At 34.4% G+C, this 16,090-nt stretch overlaps 3 protein-coding genes across 3 annotated transcripts; all 3 read left to right on the top strand.

The window, feature by feature from the left end:
* The first annotated feature begins 486 nt into the window (after positions 1-486).
* LOC106666190 lies at positions 487-2,117 on the top strand. The gene is made up of 3 exons (XM_014393201.2): positions 487-599; positions 682-813; positions 1,917-2,117. The coding sequence occupies exons 1-3, from the start codon at positions 546-548 to the stop codon at positions 2,064-2,066; spliced, it is 336 nt and encodes a 111-aa protein (XP_014248687.1). The 5' UTR covers positions 487-545; the 3' UTR covers positions 2,067-2,117.
* A 1,831-nt stretch (positions 2,118-3,948) lies between these two features.
* On the top strand, positions 3,949-6,028 carry LOC106666200 (heat shock protein 68-like). The gene has a single exon (XM_014393217.2). It carries the CDS (start codon positions 4,095-4,097, stop codon positions 5,979-5,981), a length of 1,887 nt encoding a protein of 628 aa, XP_014248703.1. The 5' UTR covers positions 3,949-4,094; the 3' UTR covers positions 5,982-6,028.
* A 2,744-nt stretch (positions 6,029-8,772) lies between these two features.
* On the top strand, positions 8,773-16,059 carry LOC106666155 (exocyst complex component 2). Its single transcript, XM_014393115.2, has 17 exons — positions 8,773-8,995; positions 9,137-9,419; positions 12,096-12,294; positions 12,352-12,472; positions 12,531-12,745; positions 12,812-12,927; positions 12,990-13,123; positions 13,216-13,265; positions 13,500-13,646; positions 13,708-13,883; positions 13,942-14,056; positions 14,114-14,269; positions 14,889-14,984; positions 15,047-15,373; positions 15,435-15,619; positions 15,685-15,741; positions 15,811-16,059. The coding sequence occupies exons 1-17, from the start codon at positions 8,887-8,889 to the stop codon at positions 15,881-15,883; spliced, it is 2,559 nt and encodes an 852-aa protein (XP_014248601.1). The 5' UTR covers positions 8,773-8,886; the 3' UTR covers positions 15,884-16,059.
* Positions 16,060-16,090: the final 31 nt, after the last annotated feature.

The following is a 16,090-nucleotide window of genomic DNA, read 5'->3' on the forward strand; positions in this document are numbered from 1 at the left end:
GAAAAATTGCACTGGATGAAAACTGTAATGCTCTTAAATATGCTAATGTTCAATTTATCATATTAATAAACAACTCTTTTTTTAATGAGAAAGTTTTTTATTGTTTAAATATTTTTTAGTACTTTACTTTTCATAATGTAAACCTTGAGATATCATGGTTTTTCTTACTAAGCGAAGTGTGAGAATTAATATCAATTAAAGCAATAAAAAAATAATTTAAATAATTGAATTTGTGTTATTTTAGTTTAAGATGTCTATAGTTTTAACCAACCCCTAATGATACATGACAAATAACAGAATGTAATGTATTATGATATATAGAGTAAATTAATATCTAATAGAAAAACTAACAATAATAACCAACGCAATAATAATAATTCGTGAAATATAGCTTTATAATGATTTTTTTCTTTTATTCAGACTAATCTAATTGGTCGGCCTTGAGTTCACAGTGGTGGATAAGATAAACTATATAAACTGACGTTCTATTCACTGCTTATCACATTGAGATTGAACTTGGTAGTTGTTACTAAAGGAAAATAATTATGATCAAATTCGTTTTCTTTGTTCTCTTGGCAGTAGCCATGGCTTCTGCAATGGTATGCATCTTTTCTTATGTGTTTTTTGTTGTTTAGAATTACATTATTACTGAAAATAATATGTTGCTTTTGTCTGTTTCAGAATGTCAGACTTGTCGGAGCACCAGAAGAAGGCGACACGAACAGTGTGGAAGTCAAAGAAATGTTAACCAAAGTTTTGGCTTCACAGAATTCCTCTGACAAAGTGACGAAGGTCTTGAAAGTTACAAAACAAGTAAGTTAATTTTAATGTAATACATTGCACAACTGCCTAATTATAGGATGGTGTGGGGGTTGGTGCTAATGCTCCAGGACATTGCACCTGCAAACAGTCAAATCATGTATATTTTATTCTCAATCCTTTTCTTCCATTAACCACACTTCCCTCCCTCCTTTTGGGTGAAAGAGGATTTCCAGGTTTCCTGCAGCCTCGAGTGATAGGCGTACACTCCAAATGTAGGCAGTTTGGTGAGACTCTAGACAAACTAGTCCCATAGTGAGAAAAAAGTATAAAGTACATAGAGAGTCCCATAGCGAGCTATCGGGTTTGGATTCATAATAGTATGTGGTGACTCTTGGAGGGTAGTCTAGAGAGTTTATCCTCTAGGCGTGGTTAATATTCCACATAAATAAAAAAGCGGACCTGCCTGTTGGAAGCACAGGGGTGTGGCCTCCACTTGGGGCTTTGATAGAGCTGCCTTCACAGCTTTGGCTGCAACAACGGTCGGGCGGTATAAATGCGAGCCCGGCGTAAGAGACAAATGTGGGAGCCTTTTTAAAGGCTCTGCACGAAAGCCTATGGTATTGCACAATACACCGTAGGCGAAAGTGGGTTGTCTTCCTACTTGTAAAATGATCCCGTGCTTGCATAGGGACCGATGTGGCCTTCGGCTAGGTGCAGTCTTTTTTCAGAACAATCTCTAATTATAGGAAATACTTTCTATCTCTCTTCTTTTTTTTCTTTCTTTCTTAATCTCTCTCTGTTACTTTCTTTCTCTTTCTCCCTCTCTTTCTTTCACTCTTTCCTTTTCTTTCTCTGCTCTTGCTCTTTTTCCCAATATCTCTCTATCTAAATAAATATATTTAAAGTGCTATTTAAAGACTAATGTGTTTTTATCCATTTATGTTATCAATTCTTAATTATTATTTTTTAACAGTTTTCTGTTTTTAATATACATTTAAATAAAGGTTTTATAATATTTTAATGAAAGGCCATTTTATTTTCTATACACTACCATTGGAAAGGTGGTATTCTTAAAAGAACTTTGTTTTTCTGTTATTGTTAAGTAATAAATAATATTATTGTTACATACTAATACTCCACAATTAAATTTTCAGGTTGTAGCCGGAGTAAAGTACACGGTTGTCTTTGAATCAGAAAATGCCGAGGCTGGTACAAAGTACACCTGCACTGCTGATTTTGTAAGCCAACCCTGGGTTACTAAAGAACCACAGGTGCTTAGCTATACATGTGATAATAGAGTGTAAAAATTGTAAATGTAACTTGCTATTTTAATAAAAAAAACTCATAATAACAAATTTCTGTTTTCTTTTCTTTTTAAAAATGTTAAGAAACTTTTATAATTGAATACCACAAAGTCTGGGTATTCTTGGTTCAATATTCAAATCGAAGTTTCACAAGAATAAAGTTCTTTTAAACAGTTATCAACAACTATGCTCTATAAAGGATTATTGTAATCATTCTTTACTAATATAAAGAAAATGCCAGTGTTTCTGCCTCCAATTCTGGACAGATATTCTAGGTGAACCTTTTTTTCCTTTCTTCGGAGTCACTGGTGAACAGTCTTCTTTTCTTCCACTGCGACCAAATATTGTTGTGTGACCCTTCTTTATTTTCACATTTTGAAAAGTGCTCTACCTTGAAGGTAATTTAGTCTTTCCGCGGTTCCTTGTAGCTTATTCCTTTAGGCGTAAATATCCTTTAGGCTGTGCTGTTTCCAGGTGAATTCGTTTTATAAAGACATTCTCCAATTGGAACCTCGGGCATCATCGGCTGAAGCCCCTTTCCAAATAATGGAAGGAGCTGGCATTCTCTTATGATCAAGACACTGAAAGGGACAAACATTACGGAAGATTGATATCAACCAGAAAATCATTTAGTTTTTTGTAGCATTAAGCACTACAGCAGTGATCTTCTTTTTAAAAAAAACTTTTTTCATGCTGAAGCAAGTGGCATGATCAATTCTTTTGGAGAGATCTTCCTTTTATTTAATTAATTGGTTATTTGTTTTACTTCAACTATTGTCATCAGACAAAACTTATTATTGTTGAATTGGTTTTGGAGAGAATTGGAGGTGTTCACATTTTAGCATGTTTCTGTCTCAGTTTTTCACATTTTGAGGTAGTAATTAAATGGCAAATAACCAGTATGAAGGCCTATTATTTTTCTTCAATTTTGCCTACTGAGAGATGGGTAGATTTTTGCACCTGGTGAAATTATCCAAAGAGTGGGCATTTCTTTCTCCATTTTTTCAGTTCTATTTTTAGCATGCTTTGGGAGTGCCAATTTCTGGTGCCAATTCAAAGAAGGGCAGCTACTTCTTTTTGCTAGTTTGACAGCCTGTTTTTGTCCTTCAACCGCCTTTTGTACCCCACATGAGAATTACATTTTGCCAAGAGCTGGAGAAAGGGATTCCCAAACAAGGTGTGAACTGAAGGTGGAAGAGAAGTCTTTGCAGTGCTGCTTGTTGGAAAGATGAATATTCTAGGTGAGTTCGTTAGATCCTTGCTACATGGACGCCAATAGAGAAGGTCGATTTCTGCCTTTTTACCCTGTAGTTGGTGTAAAGAATTGGCTTGAATGTGTCGAGAGTCAAAGAAGAATTTGTTAAATTATTTGCTCACAATATTAGGTTAAAACAATGATTTTAAACAAAATTTGTAGTCAAAGTCAAGTGAAAGGTAGAAAATACAGTTAGTTTTACATATTTATACATGTATTTAAAAACAAGCATTTTATGTCAACCAACTTTTGTCTATGCCACCATTCTATTTGAAATTTTTTAAAAACCTTTTTATTTATTTTATAGAGTTAATTTACTGCAAACACTTTGCATAGGCAAAACGTATTTTACATACTTTAAACAAAAAGTAAAAACATTACAATCAACTATTCCACACTCTTGAATGTAATTTATTAGACATTTTGTAAAAGAAATTGGGCTTTGTATAACATAGTCATTAGTCAAAGTCAGTACATAAAAAAACTCAACTTTCCAGGCGAAATGTCAACAAAACACCCCTATTAGAATTGAGTGTAATAGATAAAACTTGGTGCATCGAGAATTAAACAAGAAATGTGAGAGTTCTATGAGGAAGTACTGATTTTCATAATATGATACTAAATATGATCAAAATCATATGTTTATTATTCATTTTTTACAATTAGCATATTTTTAAGCAGAATTTACAAATACGAATTGCTTTGTTTTATTTGCGCAGCATTAACGTTATCAGACTTTCTGACCATTTGGTAAGTAAACTTCAATTTTTAAGATGCCTGCAGTTGGTATTGATTTGGGAACGACATATTCTTGCGTGGGTGTATGGCAGCATGGAAAAGTAGAGATTATAGCAAATGACCAAGGAAATAGAACTACACCTAGTTATGTCGCTTTTACTGACAATGAAAGGCTAATTGGAGATGCGGCTAAAAATCAAGTTGCCATGAACCCTCTCAATTCGGTCTTTGATGCTAAAAGGTTAATTGGCAGACGATTCGATGATCCCAAAATTCAGGAGGATTTAAAACACTGGCCTTTCAAAGTCGTGAATGATTCTTCAAAGCCGAAGATTCAAGTGGAATATAAAGGCTCTGTGAAAACATTTGCCCCTGAGGAAATCAGCTCGATGGTTTTGGTCAAAATGAAAGAAACGGCTGAAGCTTACTTAGGAAGTAAGGTGAAAGATGCTGTAATAACTGTACCTGCTTATTTCAATGATTCACAACGCCAGGCAACAAAAGATGCAGGAGCGATAGCAGGTTTGAATGTTTTAAGAATAATCAATGAACCTACGGCTGCTGCATTGGCCTATGGTTTAGATAAGAATTTGAAAGGAGAGAGAAATGTTTTGATTTTTGATCTGGGAGGTGGAACATTTGATGTTTCAATTTTGACCATAGACGAAGGGTCGTTGTTCGAGGTAAAATCGACTGCAGGTGACACTCATCTAGGAGGGGAAGATTTTGACAACAGATTAGTAAATCATTTTTCAGAAGAATTTAAAAGAAAATATAAAAAGGATCTGAAATCAAATCCCCGTGCCATTCGGAGGTTGAGGACTGCAGCAGAAAGAGCAAAAAGAACTCTTTCATCGAGTACTGAAGCTTCTATAGAAATCGATGCACTTTATGACGGTGTCGACTTCTATACAAAAATTTCTAGAGCAAGATTTGAAGAACTTTGTGCAGATTTATTCAGATCAACCCTGACTCCAGTTGAAAAAGCCTTAAAAGATGCTAAACTTGACAAAGGCTCCATCAACGATGTAGTTTTAGTTGGAGGTTCAACAAGAATACCAAAAATTCAAAACCTCCTTCAAAACTTTTTTTCTGGTAAGGGGCTTAATATGTCTATAAATCCTGATGAAGCTGTCGCTTATGGTGCTGCTGTTCAAGCGGCCATTTTGAGTGGGGATCAGAGTTCCCAAATTCAGGATGTACTTCTTGTAGATGTTACTCCACTGTCATTAGGCATAGAAACAGCGGGAGGTGTAATGGCAAAGATTGTCGACAGGAATGCCAGAATACCTTGCAAACAATCTCAAACATTCACAACATACTCAGATAATCAAAATGCTGTCACGATCCAAGTGTTTGAGGGCGAGAGAGCTATGACAAAAGACAATAACCTCTTAGGGACATTTGACCTCACAGGCATTCCGCCAGCACCTAGAGGAGTTCCACAAATTGATGTGACTTTTGATTTAGATGCAAATGGAATTTTAAACGTTTCTGCGAAAGATAACAGTACGGGTAAATCTAAAAATATAGTTATAAAGAATGACAAAGGTCGTCTTTCCAAAGAAGAGATAGATAGAATGGTCCATGATGCTGAGAAGTACAAAGCAGAAGATGAGAAACAACGCTCACGAGTAGCAGCGAGAAACGAGCTTGAGGCTTATATCTTCGGAGTCAAACAAGCTGTAGACGATGCAGGAAACAAGCTCAACGAATCGGACAAATCCAAACTGACAAGCAAATGTGATGAAGCAATGAAATGGCTCGACCGCAACCAACTGGCAGAAAAAGCAGAATATAAATCGAAGCTGCAAGAATTGCAAAAATTATGTAGCCCTTTAATGTCAAAGCTACACGGTGCGGGGGGACAAACTGCATCTTCTGGAGATTCTGCACCGTACACTGTTGATGAAGTTGATTAAATTTTTGCTCAAATATTTTCCAAAACATAATAAATAGATATTAGAAAGCAATTTCTCTTGTAGTATAATTTTCTAATATCAATAAAAATTGGAAGCTGTAAAAAGTATTTATTATTATTAATTTTATAGATTTTACAATTTTATTTTATGATATGTCCCAGGGTTTCCTTTATTTAATAATAGTTTTTGTTTATTGCCTCGGGTAAAAGTTTAAGGCCACTGGCACATTCAACCATGCTCTCTTATTGGTCAAACTTGAATCCTATGACGTTCATGGTAAACATCTAATATGGTTGCATTGGTAGATCCTAAATAATTTGAGTGAAATCCTATAATTCAAAAGAAATTGTGCCCACTTGGGGAGTTCTGCAAGGGTCTCCTTTGAAACCACTTCTTAATAGTGATATTAAACCTACTAAAGTTTCATTTTCCCTATTAGCAGATGACCTAAAAAATATCAATCCATTTAAATGATTTTCCCTTCTTCAAGAAACTCTATGCCTTAACTGAGGGGTGTTCTCAAAATCAATTGTACTCTTATTTCCAAATACTCCATCATTACCTACTCTTGGCGTTTCCACACTCTTCTCCATACTTACAATCTGAACTCTTTCTCTCTCTTTAGGGTCTCATATGTGATTTTGAGGTTATGTTCCTCATCATTCATTTTCATAAAATCTTTAAAAACCTTGGGCTTCATTATCCCGAAATACCCGTGGTTTTACCAATCCATCCACTCTTTACATGTTATTTTTATTTTTTTATATTGTTTTTAACGAGGGTTCGCAACAGCAGAGGTTATATCAACCCTCGGGGTGCCGGTGTTTTTGAAAAAAAGCCCATTTGTAAGTATGCCGGGTTCCAATGCAGGGCCGCTGGATTTGAACCCGGGACCTTTACCTTACAGTGATGAACGCCGTGCCAACGCCTAAACCGTTGCGGCCACTGTCGCCCTGACTTTACATGTTATTAGTGATGCTTATACTAGAATATACTTCTACCATTTGGAATCCCTAATACAACAAATATTCTTACTCTGTTGAATCCGTTAAAATTCAGATTCAATCAAAGTAAAAAATTTGCTGAACTATGGTTTGGGCAGAATTGTTCATTGAATGCTTTCATATACCTTTTTGTGTATTAATTGTATTGTACTCCTTTTGCCATTTTATTGTGGCATATTCATTTGTGTGTGCAATTATGTCAGTAACTGTGGCTACTGCTTTAACAGAACTGAACTTTTTGTTGCTATGGGCTTTCTCTCAAATCAGGAACGTATCTGTACCATTTTTACTTAAATCTATCAAACGCTGTCTAATTGTTGAAATCAACTAGTCTTTACTCTGTTGCTCTAACTGCAAAATATAGGAGGAACAGAAGATAAAATTTGGAGTGCATGCGTGATGTTGTTTTGTACGCTTTCGTCATCCTCAGCAATGTAACTCTTTGGCTCTGTTTCAAAATGTTTCTTGTCTTTCTTTTCAGCTTAGGTCATACTGCTCAGCCATAAGTTGCACTGGGAAGGTAAACACTTTTAGGGTTCGTAGGGCCTTTGAGCTTAATCCCCATGTAGATTTGGCAATGTCGGTGAGTTTGGCGTATGTGTATCTTGCTTTTTTCTCTCACCCTTGTTAGAAGCTCTGAGGTACAGAGAATTTTGCCTATTTCCAACCCCAAGTATCTTACTTTAGCACTCGGCTGATTGATTTAAATTTGAATAATAGGTACCATTCTGATTGTGCTTTTTAAAAGTAGGGTTTATAGATAGATGTATGTCAGGGTGTATATTGTACTGCATCCTTTAAGAGCTATTGTATCCCCTATTCAGTGCTTATAGTACACCGGTGAGAGAAACTAGTTCATCAAGGCCCTTGTGATTAGTAAGCCCAGTTTCAGTGGTTCAATCTCTTTTACATTGTATGTCCCAAAATACTTCCTTCTGTGTAGGAACCACAGTTTGTTAGTAGGTGTGTTGTGTTGGAGTCTCCTTTGCTTCTTTGCAGAATCTGCATGTGCTGTGTTGGGTTATGCCTACCTTTTTCATATGTCCATTTAGTTTGCAGTGTCCTGTCAGGAATTGCAGTTTTTTCCGGCTTCCTTTAATGCATTATTTTACCTCTTTCCTTCTAAAGTTTTTAGGAGGATCTAGCGATTTTTTCAAGATTTGTTGTACTTTTGCGTTGAAACTCCATTATCATAGGTTGAATGTCAATAAAGCCTTTAGTTCCAAACATTAAGTTGGAAAAAACAGTTGGATTTAAAGGCTTTATTGACATTTAACGTATGAGGAGGATCTTGGATTGTTTGTGTCCATTGTTTCATCATTTTCTTTTTATCCTTCTATCTGGGATGAACATTGGTAGTGTGGATTCTTATGCCACAGGTGGTATAGCAGTCCCTATTCTTGCAAGGGTTTGGATATAATAATAGCTTATTTGTTTCTCCCTGCATCAGCACGACTAGGGCATCAACAGAGGCAGCGAATTTGACCTCTTCCTCTTTTAGCCTCCTAAGTATAGCGTCATAGATCTTGCTCCAGAAGAAACTAGAGAGTGCTTAGGACAGACCCTTGAGGACATCCTTTTGTGACGCTACGACGTTTTGTTTTGTGTTTTATCTTATGTTTTACATTAGTAACAAATAAAAACTAGCCAAAATGCATGTAGTATTAAAAATGAACGTTACCTGACAGAGAGAACTGTTTTTGATTTAAAAATGTACCATTGAATGACACAAAGTGCAATCGAGAAGGATCGATTTGGTTTTTGATGGTTAAATCGACAAAACTTGTGACTTTCGAGTTTCGTCGATTCTCGAATCTCGCTTATGTTTTTGTGGGTGTCAGTCGTCAGATAAGAAAATAATTAAGAGAAAATATTTTTATTTTGTCTTTTTACACTAAGCGATGGCACCTCCTCCGGTCGTGACGGGTGTGTCGCCGAAAGAAGGCCCACCAGGAACCAGGGTCACGATCAGAGGTGAATTCCTCGGTTCCAAGCCCAACGATATGATAAGTAAGTCGAAACTAATTTAAAAAACAAAATTATTTTGTTTAACCAGGTATAACTGGTTTATTTACAATATTATATTGTGTTATACTATCATATTATTATGTTTATATACAATATATTAGAACAGAAAATTTAATTTGTGAGGTGTTGAAATATGTGGCTGCGAATGTGTCCTTTCTGCGGATTGGAAATCACCAACCAAGATAATCGCTAGGTCTGGTCCTGGCAAGGGTAAAGGCAAAATCATCGTGACAACACAGTCTGGAGGTGTTGGAACCTGTACTGTCGAATTTAGAGGCTACCACGAACGGATCGGACCACTGAAAGAGAGTGCGGTCTGGGTGGAGGAAGCAACTCCGATAGGTGGTAGCGTCTGGGACAAAGGAGCTCCAGAAGATCCGCTGGGTCTGAGTGTTGAAACCAATGAGTAAGAAATTAAGAATAAATTGAAATATTTTGAAAATTGAAAGGTCTGTGAGGTCATGAACCTGTTGATCATCTCTGATCATCCTGGCTTCTCTTTTTCCCTGCTACAAATGAAATGCAAATATGTTAATTTCTTTGTGCTATTGCTTTTCCAAAGTGATGAAATCTTTATCTATTCTAAGACTGCTTCTTGTCTGAAAATCAGTCAGTATCTAACATAAGATCTGACTGGATTATCAAAATATAAGAATTATTCCAATTAAATTAATCCAAAATTAGTGGTCACAATTGTCCATATAAATTATTCTAATTAATTATTCTTTTTAGCTAAGGTTTTTGGTTGAGATGAAAAATTTAGTGTCACGAGCAGGATTTGAACCCATGACCTTTGGCTCAAAACGCTGCTGCTCTAACCACTTGAGCTATTGTGACTTCGATCTGCTCGGACACCAACTCCTCATCTCAACCTATAACCGTTCGAATTTTCCCTCTTTTTGCAATATTTTCAAATGTCATGTAATCAGGATTTGATTTTCAACAACTTGTGAAGTGGGAGCTGTTAGTGAACCCCCTCATCTCAACTTACAGCCGTTCTAATTTTTCCTCTTTTTGCCATATTTTCAAAGAGGAATTTGTTTCTGAGGGGATTTAAATTACTTTAAATTAAATCAAATAGTTAGAGTGGTGGCTTATTGAGCTGAAGGTTGTGCTTTAAATCCTGCTTGTGACACTTATTTTTCATCTTAACCAAAAACTTAGATAAAAGAATAATTAATTGAATAATTAATATGGTCAATTATGACCACTAAGCAATTATATGAAAAATCAAATGTGAGTTGGATGTGGATGGTGGAACTGGCATGCACATCCCTCAAAAATGACTAAAATGGGATAAAAACAGGGTTCACGGTTGCCCTGTGCATGGTGTTTATCGCGCCCTCTTATGCGGGGGGTTTGCCTGGGCTCTTCGCCCTCTCACATAATAGAAGATTAAGGTGATAACCCTAGTGCCTGGCAGCCTTTTAATTTATATATAAAAAAATTATGTGTTTAACATTCAGTAAAAAATTTATTTAGTGTTTCTATTGTCATCAATAACTTGTAGTCAGGAGTGCTAACACAACAACTCAGTGCTTATTAATCATACAATTTTTATTGCATACATACAACTTGTACAACCATGAAATACAGGGTGTCTGAAAAATAATCTCACACTCATTTTATGGAAATCAAGAATAGCGAGAACAAAATTGTAAATGGTAACTACCTTAATTTTTGGCTTACAGTTTGAATACATAAACAAATCTGTAATTTTTATACAGTTTGTTCCAAAATCATACCTAACTCTTTAATTTCAAATGGCACCACATATTTATCTCTTGAGTTTATGGAACTAGATTTGTTTATAAGGAAATTAAAATAAAAATCCAGAATATTGATTGAAAATTAACATTATAATCAATTAAATTATACTTGTTTAAGGTTTTACACTTGTAATGTCAAGATTATACTTCTTTTAACAAAAACTTAAAAAAAGTCTTATTCAAATATATTTTAACTGTGTAATTAACATACTATTATGTTTTACATTTATTACTTATTTCGTCCAAACAGCTGTTCAGACTTAGCACCACAACTTCTCAAACACTGGTTGTAACCCAAGAACAAGGCAACCCCTAAAACTTTTAGCTCTGTAAATTTTTAAGACACACCGAATTGTACCTTTCTTATAACCCAATACAATTGGTCTTTTTGTAAAAAATAATTTGAATTTTATAAAAAGGAGTAATTACAGTTCCATATCAATCATCTAAAGTCTTTGGATGGAATACGGATATTAATTTTGACGGGGGAGCCAATTGTTAAACGAAAATTGTCAAATCTGCAGAGGTTGAACATCAATGATGTTTTTCCTTCAAATGTTACTCTTGAACTTGTTAATTTTCTAAATATTTTTTTATTATTAAATCTTAGATCAATTAAGTGGTCCATTACTTGTAAATTGACCAAAAAGGCTATTCACATCGCTGTTCAAATGCATTTTGGTGGTTTTAATTTATTATTAAATTTATGAACATACTTGTTAAAAGTATTTTACTTTGCAAGTATGCATTAGGGGACCGTGGTAGCCGGGTGATAAACGTGAAAGACCATCGATCATAGACCCTGCAGTTGTGCATTTGATTTCCACTACCGTCCCATAAAATTTTTTGCCCCTCTTTCTATTTTAATTCTGAAAATATTAATGAACATGGAATCTGGTTAATAGTAAAAGCAAAATACCGTTAAAAAAAGTTGAAGATGAATATTGAAATTCGTTCTTGAGGTAATGAACCTGTTTGGTTATTTCCGATCATCCTTGACATAGGCAGAGATTTTTTTTGCTATCTTTGGATATCTGATATACAAAAACAGCAAGGGTAGGTAGAAGAAAAATTATTGGCAACGACTAATGCTATAAAAGTTTTCTTTGAGGCAAAAATAAAATGATAAATTTGATTTGAAGTTTGGCTTTTTTTCAACCACGTTGTTCTGCATATTTTACTCATGACATACCCAACTGTGAGGTAGGCAGACGAGGATGATCAGAAACAATGTAACTATATGTTTATCGCCTCACAGACTTCAACAATAAATCTCACATTTTAGTTTTATAATTTAAAATTTTTGTTTTAAGAACGAAAAAATTGCCAGAGGATGATCTAATTGAGTTATTTCCCGGCTGCAACGGTGATTTGTCATCAGAGCAGTTCTCGCCCGGTTGGTTTCTTTTGCAGTATCATCAGTCAACATCATTTGATGACCTTAGAGTGGGACTTGCATACTTAAAACGCAAAGTTGATGGCCATAAAGAAGGGCAGCTCTCATTTCTCAAAGTATGTTATTGTTCAGTTTGATTTTTGTGAGAAAAAAATTGGAATTATTATTTTCAGGGCAATGTTTCTTCAGTGATGGAACAGCTTGAAGTTCTTGAAGCCCTAAAAAATGCTTTTCAGAAAGACATAGATGAGTTTGGACTTGATAGGTCTTCCAAAATAATCGATGCAATCAACAGTAAGCTTGTGATAGTCGAGTGCCAATTGAGTTCATTTAATTGACTCAATTATTGCAGAAAGTCGTGAACAGGGAAAAATACTCTTCGACGGCGTGCTCAAAGGGAGAGAAAAAGCCGAAAGGACCAGATCTGCCCTTGGTGTTCTTCAAAGATTCAGGTTTCTGTTTACCCTACCTGCTGCAATTGACAGAAGCATGGAAAGGGGCGATTACGACGCTATAATAAGTGATTACTCAAGGGCCAACAACTTATTCGGAAAGACTGAAGTTAATGTACGTTTTTATTACATTAAATAGCTCTATTATTTTACACTACTGTAAATTTATTTTTCACTTTAGTTATTTAAAAGTGTTCTGGCAGAAGTCAAACTGAAAGTTAATGAAATAAAAGGAGTCCTCAAAGCAAAGCTTCATACAATGCCATCAACTTTAGAAAATCAAAAGAAGATTATAAGGTTTTTATTGTTTTATTTTTTCCTTAATAAATGTTCAACAAAATTGCATTTTTTCTTTTCAGAAATTTAGTCCAGTTAGAATATGAAGGAGATCCTGGCTGGGAAGCGATTAATGTCCATTTAAAATACATTACTGCACAACTGAATGAATGCTACCGTTTTCATATGGTCAACTTGGATAAATTCAATTCTCCCGGTAATTGCAAGAATCTTTTTGGTTTTTTGTTTTAAAATGAACTAATATTTTTTTCATATACTTATCAATAAAATTCATAATAAATTTTGCAGATTCAAAACAGAAAAGCAGCACCAAAAGAGACAAAGTACTTGAAAAACAGGTTTGAAGTTAAATATTTCATTTTTTATTAATCAGTATACTGAGTTGTTAGGAGTAAAATTTGGACTATCTAGGATTTACTTCTTTACTTTTAAATTACTGTTCAATAATACAAAATAGGCTCTCTTGATCGACAATTGTTCCTAAGTTGTTTTAACTTAACTTTGAAGAATTTATGTAATATTTAAGTTTTTCACTATCAGTTTTAATTTTTTCTTGATCATTTTTGTTTTAGTCTAGTGTCACAGAAAGGGTTGATTGTATTGAGGACCTTTGTGACATTGTATCACTTCTAGTGCCTGAACTGTGGTCTCTTGGTCAGTCTTATTTTAGTGGTGATCTTTATATAAAACCAGATCAGAGTAAACAAGCTGATTTTAAGGTAAAATTAATAATATAACTAAAATACAAAAATAAAAATAAAATTGTTATTGCTATTATAGAGAAACACTATAGGCTGTATCGGGGAAATGGCTAGGCTCATTCGAAGTACTATTGGCCAAGGTAAAAATTCGCTCTTGGGTTGGTTTCCGCATTGTCTGCGCCACTTGAGGCTTCTGGGAAACCATTTGAATCAAATACCGCATGACCCTCTCAACAGCCTTATCCACCATTTCAGGTATTTATTTACATTCAAATAGTTTGTATAAAGCAATAAATTTAACAAAATTTTTAAGGTTGGAATGCGTTAAGAGTGTGTTAATGAACACCGCTGATCAGATTAAAGAACTTAGCCAGAAAGAAGAATGGAAACTAATTCATGATCCTGTATACGGGCTAATAACTCAATTGGTAAAACAAACTGTACTCATTTTTATGTAATTTTTTCTAATTGGAAATCTGTTGCAGCCTGGCTTATTTGAAGGAGTAGTTAGTGGTTCAATCAACGTTCTCAAAGAATCAGCACTTAATAAAGAACCCAAGGAGTCCAAACTATTTGACAATTCGCACATAATTAAGGAAACAGAAGAACTTTTTCTTAACATTTTGAGTAATTATTTCGAGGTAACAGTTATCCTTTGTTTATTGGTGTAATTTAGTCATATTAATTAATATTAAGGAGAGCAAACTATTACCATAATCACTTTTAATAATCCATCATAATCAATCTAGAGGCCTGTTGCTCCATTCTTTGATGTTAATCATTGAATAAAACCTCTATTCAAATGTTTTTTAGTTTTTGTTTAAAAAAAATTCTGTGTAGTTAAAAAAAATTAAATTCATTACTTATTTAAAAATTTATTTAGTTTTGGGAATTTACACCCATCATCAGCATCTACATTTTTAAGACATAAGTATAAATCTTTAATTTTTTTTAAAATTTTCTCTTAAAAATGGTGAAAAATACAGAAGTATTGGGCATGACTGAAACACGATTCCATCCATTTGGAGAAGTTTTTAATATTATTTATCTTATTTTACACTTATATTTATTTATTTCTAGAAGACCAATAATCATTAATTGTTGTTGGTGATAAGCTAAGGCCAAAGTATACTTTCGGTATATATAACAGCACATTCTTTTCCCAAAAACAAAACATTCTAATTGTGTTATATTTTATTTCAGATATTTTTTCACATTTATTTATGTTTCAAATGTTTGAATTATTTTTATTTATTTTAGTGTATAGACAGCCTTTCTGCAAATGGCGAGGAGGAACAGTCAATGGCTGTTTCTCAGCTGGGAGCAACAACATACAGACAATCTCAAGCTTCCTTGGTAAAGAAATTAACAAAAAATATATAAAATGAGTTGACATTTTAGTTAGTTTTTTTATTTAGAGTTGGGAAGAAAGGCTCCTTTCTTGTATATGCAATGTAAAGTATTCAAGTATGGTGACTTTGCCTAAAGTCTGTGCTTTGGCTGCAACTGTCGGACTTCCTTCGCTAGACAATGTATTAAAGACAGCGTCACACTCACTCATACAACCTTTAATGCAACGGCTTGAGTACGCTTATGTGGAGGCCAAGTGTGATCCACTTGTTGGTACGATTGAACCTTCAATGTACATTGGCCATTTCGACTGGGACTCGGCTGACCTACAGGTGACCAGTGTGAGACCTTATGCAAATGAAATCATCGCCAATATAATAGCAGTTCATGCACAGGTATTTTGAGAGCATTAAGAAATTTCTAGGGACAAAAGTCAATTGTGTTTTTGATGTTTAGCTTGAGAGGTGCTGCAGTTGGCTAAAAGATTCAGTTCTCTGTCAGATTGTGGAAATGGTCTCTGAGGAGGTTTCACGCCTGATGTTGTGCGCAACTGGTATGTCTAGGGAAGGAGCTCAACAAGCGAGGCTCGATATTGCTGTGCTTCGCCACAATCTCAGTAAATGTACAACTGATAAGGCCGAGTAAGAATTTTCAGAGACTCAAAAGAAATAAAAAAAAATTCAATTGACATTTTTGCTAATTTTAGAAAGTTCTTCAATGAAGCACTCGAGGCAATACCAACTTTGACGCCAGAAGAGCAAAAGTAAGTCGCAATTCAAACAAACGTTAAAATTCGAGAATATTTTAAATAACTTTTATTGTTTTGTTTAAGATTTATAGATCAACTACATGAATCCTACAAAAAAAGAATGTATCTCCAGCTCTGTGCCTTTCCGCAAGGTTAACAAAGAATGTATATTAGAAATCAAAATGTATATATTAATTTTTACTATTATGTTAACAAGTATAAAATGTTTTCCATTTGTTACATGGTTATCATTAATTTATTGAATTTTCATATTATTTATCTCAGCCTTAAATTGTGATTGTAAAGAACAATAAATTTTTTTATTATTTGTATGTGTTTATTTGTTTCATTTATTTTATCCATG

This window comes from Cimex lectularius, unplaced genomic scaffold (assembly GCF_000648675.2).
Source record: "Cimex lectularius strain Harlan isolate CLEC.00 unplaced genomic scaffold, Clec_2.1 scaffold5, whole genome shotgun sequence".
Classification (NCBI taxonomy): domain Eukaryota; kingdom Metazoa; phylum Arthropoda; class Insecta; order Hemiptera; family Cimicidae; genus Cimex; species Cimex lectularius.